The sequence below is a fragment of the Triticum aestivum genome, chromosome 3A (assembly GCF_018294505.1).
Source record: "Triticum aestivum cultivar Chinese Spring chromosome 3A, IWGSC CS RefSeq v2.1, whole genome shotgun sequence".
NCBI lineage: Eukaryota > Viridiplantae > Streptophyta > Magnoliopsida > Poales > Poaceae > Triticum > Triticum aestivum.
Window position 1 is genome coordinate 550747739 of NC_057800.1, and position 4650 is coordinate 550752388.

At 47.8% G+C, this 4650-nt stretch overlaps 1 protein-coding gene across 1 annotated transcript; it reads right to left on the reverse strand.

The window, feature by feature from the left end:
• Positions 1–531: 531 nt before the first annotated feature.
• LOC123058605 (uncharacterized) lies at positions 532–3508 on the reverse strand. Its single transcript, XM_044481310.1, has 2 exons — positions 3169–3508; positions 532–1033 (listed from the first exon to the last, which is right to left on the reverse strand). Exons 1-2 carry the CDS (start codon positions 3268–3270, stop codon positions 794–796), a joined length of 342 nt encoding a protein of 113 aa, XP_044337245.1. The 5' UTR covers positions 3271–3508; the 3' UTR covers positions 532–793.
• Between the last annotated feature and the right edge of the window lie 1142 nt (positions 3509–4650).

Genomic DNA, 4650 nt, shown 5'->3' on the forward strand with positions numbered 1-4650 from the left:
TTGCACTATCTAGTAGTTTTTATTTATCTATGCTATGAAATTATGTAAAATATCTATGTATCATTTTCTTATCTATAAATTTTATTTACCGTTTTGTTAAAAAAATATACGCAATGTTTAGCGCGCGTTGTATTTTAGCGCCGCCGCTGAAGCTACACACGCGCTCTCAATTTTGATGCGGCTGCTGAAGCCAGCGCTGTCGACCGCGTCAAGCCAGGTGAACGACGCACGGCAAATGCTTTTTTGCGCGCGGCGCGTTGCGTGGCCGTTGGTGATGCTCTTAGAGGAATAAGGGCGGGACTTTGAAAATGCCCAAAATCAGCCGTTTTCTCATATGCGGGCTCATTGTGGTGCAGTTTACACTACAAGAGAGAATGCAGACTATGGCGAATTCAGGCAATCAAACGCATGCAGAACGTGACCCCAAGCTTTCGAAAAATGTGAAAAGCGTGTAGATAACCAAACAGCCACCGGCGTTTTGCCTGTGCGTGTTGCGAAAGAAAATACAAAAAGGGGAAATTTGGATGCCCCGTGAGAGTCCACATGCATGGAAGAACACGAGGAGAATTTGAAGCCAAAGAACTGAAGTAGTCTGCTGCTATGTACACGCACACACACACACATAACGGCATACTAGTCGTGCGGGCCAGCTTCACGTCTCTTGCCGCCTTCTCTAGGCCAGGACGCACCCCAAAATTTTGCCGCGCTACCAGCCGATGCAAAAGCTAAAATACTGGGCCAGGAAGAGAAAAAAACCCGTAGAAAAGGTAAAATTTCGAACTAAACACGCAAGCTAGAACGGTGCAGTGGCAATGTCCCTCTTGATGGAGCGTCCGTGGGTGCGGCAACCCGTGCCGCCGCCGCCGCGCGGCGTCGAATCCTCCGACGAGCCGAGCTCGACGTCGTCGTCCGACGAGTCCGTCGTGGAGGAGGAGCCCATCTTCTGCACGCCCCGCACTGGCTTGAGCCCTTCCGTGAAGATCCTGATGGCTTCCTCAGTCGTCCTCGTCCTCACCACGTACAGCGCCGCCTCCTGCAATTCCGATTAATATATGTCAATTAACTACCTCAAGCTGCTCTGGCTTTTTTTCTAGAAAACTTTCGATCCATTCATCATCTCATAACAGTATAAAGAACACAAAAATAATAATAATAAATACATCTATGTTCATAGAGGAGCGAGCGGATGTACGTACGTGCATATGTATGAGTTACATGCGTGAGGCGTACGCGAGTACAGCAGGAATGTACATACGTACAGGCGACGTAAACGAGCGAGATTAAATTGTGGTGGGCAACGTCCTTGTCACGACTGTTCTCTGTTGTGACGGACGCACGACACGTCGACACACAAGCTTCATGGGAACAGAGACCGACCCAAGTGCGTGAACAGCGCATGCAGCAAGCAATAGCAATCGCACTTGCGTATATACGCACCTTCGCTCATCAATTCCTTTTCCTTTTCATTGCAGCACTATTTGTTTTGTGTTTTCTTTGTGCATTGTTTGGGTGACTGCGACCCTACAAGCTTACAAAGTCGTATATATTGTATGCTTTTCTTGCGAATGCATATATTGTATATGTTGGGATACAAAATAATTTTGTAGAAAACATGTAAATTTATCTATTCACTTCAACCAGGAAAATAGTAGCGAACCAACATGTGGTTGGATGGTTAGAGGACTGTGGTATCCCTAGCCCACCAAATTCAAGTTCTGGTGCCTGCATTATTCCTGGATTAATTTCAGAATTTTCGGCGATGTGCTTTCAATGGGAGGAGACGTTTCCGACGACGACGAGGCGCCTACGATAAATTTCAAGATGACATGCCGGTTCAGTCTCTTGAAGGACGAATCAACCTGTGGTTGAGTTGGTTAGGTGGACAGTGGTATCCCCAACCCACCAGGGTTCAAATTCTGGTGCTCGCATTATTTCTGGATTTATTTCAGGATTTCCGGCTATGCGCTTTCAGTGAGAGGAGATGTTCCCGTCGACGACGAGGCGCCTACGATGACTTCGTAAATCTCAAGATGATATGCCGACACAGTCTCTCGGAGATACTCGTAGGGGTAGGGTGTGCGTGTGTGCGTTCATAGGGGTGAGTGTATGCGCGTATGTATGAGCGCTTGCATCTGATATTAAAAAAAAAAACAGGAAAACAGTACATGCGGGAATAGGAGTTTTTTTTACTTAGCAGGAGGTTCTTTGTACAGACAGGATCCCTTGAATGGATGGATTCAGTACATACGTTTATCAAGAATTCTCTTTAAGGCTAGCTAGTTCTTTTGCTAAACCGGTGTGCATGCATACGAAACTTATCGTCCGGGGTGTTGTAGAGATGAGTGCAAACCGGATGGAATAGACTTTAGAGGTAGCTGAGGTAGGTCACTAATCACCACAGAGAAACGGTAGAGTTACACGTGCAAAAGATGGCCGAGTTGAATAATTTGCCTTTCAGCTTTAGACGACTAGAACCATGAGAAACCTACCATTGCGCACAATAAACTATTGAGTTGTTATAAAAAAATATTTTCAGATTTCAGTGTTAACTTTAGTTTTCAACTTCTTATTTCTCTTATTAATTTAATCGACAAATTAGTAGGAACACTGTCCCAATTGAGGGGATTTTGTAAAAGAAAAAATCTCCAGTAAAGTGTACTCCCTCCGTTTCTAAATATAAGCGTTTTTAGAGATTTCAACAGGGAGCACATATGGATGTATATAGATGTATTTTAAAGTGTAGATTTACTCATTTTGCTTCATATATAGTTCATATTAAAATCTCTAAAAAGACTTGTATTTAGGAGCAGAGGAAGTATACAAATTTGTAGGCTGCTTTAGTGCAATCCCGTTCTGCTACAACCATCTGTATATCCTATACTGGAATATTGGTTTCATCTTTATTCTACGCAAGGTATATAGACATGTGTTAGTAGTACATCCTAACAAGTTTCGAAGAAGGCACATGCAAAACTAAGTTTATTTTATTTTACTAACAAGGAAGAATGGAGGGAGAACACATGATACTTTTTGGGCTAGCGCTACTTGAATTTTCTTTAAGGAAAAAATAGCGCTAGTGGTGATGAATCGGATTTCAGACATGGGAGGAAAAAAAGCTGCCTGATTTGGAACATACATATACGTATATACACAGCATATACTACGTACCCTTGCGTACTTGAGCTGCTCGAGGGTGAGCGTCTTCGGCTCCGCCTCCATGGACGGCATCCTCCCCGACGCCGCCACACCTTGCACATGCACCGTCCCCATCTCCGGCGCCGTCTATATATGCCCCTAGACAGCTTTCACCGTATGCTATGGGCAATACGTAGGTATGCACCACAAATACACAACACGTACGTGTCTCACTCTCACTGCTCTTCGTCGTACGTGGGATGTGGCCGCGAGTGCGTTTCGATTGGAATTTGCTGTGGACGAGATGGCCGGGAGGTGCACGGCCGGGCTATATATACGAGCCGGCTCCGGGCCTGGAGAACCGTGTCGTGAATTGACGGGCACACGTGGCTCGAACGGAGTGGCGGTACGAAAACACGTGGCGGCGGGGCGACCGAGCGATAGGGTCCGCGCGTCCTTTGCGGCCCGACGAGCTGGCGTGCCGATGGTGGCTCCCGGCCGCGGCCAATGGGAGCTTGCCATGGCGGGCACGCACGGCCCGGTGAATCGGGTTCCCGGATACGTATCGCCGATCAATCATGATTTCGGGACGGGAGTACGAGCCTGCCGGTTGCGGATCGCGTGGGCCGATCTCCCACGTGCTTGGGCACCGGCCTACTGCGGCCCTGCACGTGGCTCCACGAAGAAACACGTCAACTTCATCGCGTTTCCCGGCCGCTAGAACTGTGCACATAGATCAGCTCCGACCTCCCAGGTTTCAGGATGTTTGAGGAGAAGGAGAGAGCAAAACCCACACTCGTACGTCGAATCATATTCATACGTGTGTACTTTCAAAAATATATTCATACGTGTGTACGTACGTGCTCAGTGCTTCTTTTTGCGGGCTACGTGCTCAGTTCATGCAGGTTGCACCAAGGGTAGCATGGCAGGCATGCATGCAAGAATGTATACGACGTGCATGCTTACTTTCATCACGGATGTACACGTACCAAAGCAGCTAGTGCGTACACCCGGAAGCCCATGACGCCAGAGGTACGGGCGCAGCGGCGAAGAGAGGAGCGACCAAACCAAGAGAAGGGAGCAGGATCTTTTCTCGGCGGCTGCGTGCATGTGGTGGTGGGGGCGCCTGCTTGTAACTTGTGAGCGGGAGTGCATCCACGACACCGGGGAGGCGGGGCCCGCGCACGTCCACCTGCGCGCGCAGCCCGCTCGCTTTCACAGCGCGACCACCTCTGTACCAAACGCAAGCGACCGAGCAGATAGACCTTAATTTATGCCGCCATGGTTTGTTACTCCACCGATTAGTTAATCCGGTGGACGCTGCGCTGGCGAGCTCCCAGCTACCGGTCTCCATCGCTTGTAGTGCCGTGCGTGTGTCTGTGAAATACTGTGAATGATTGCGAAGGTAATTCGTTCATTTTAAAAAACAAGAAATGAGAAGGTAAATTGTTAAGAGTGTGTTTTTTTACGAGAGAAAATTTACAATCTATTCATAAATCATGGCGCTATGGCATA

Excerpts from the sequence above, each read along its gene's own strand:
- LOC123058605 (XM_044481310.1), bottom strand. The coding sequence starts at position 3,270 with ATGGGGACGGTGCATGTGCAAGGTGTGGCGGCGTCGGGGAGGATGCCG. Across the intron at positions 1,034-3,168 it reads AGCAGCTCAAGTACGCAAGG|GAGGCGGCGCTGTACGTGGT; the intron begins GTACGTAGTATA and ends TCGGAATTGCAG.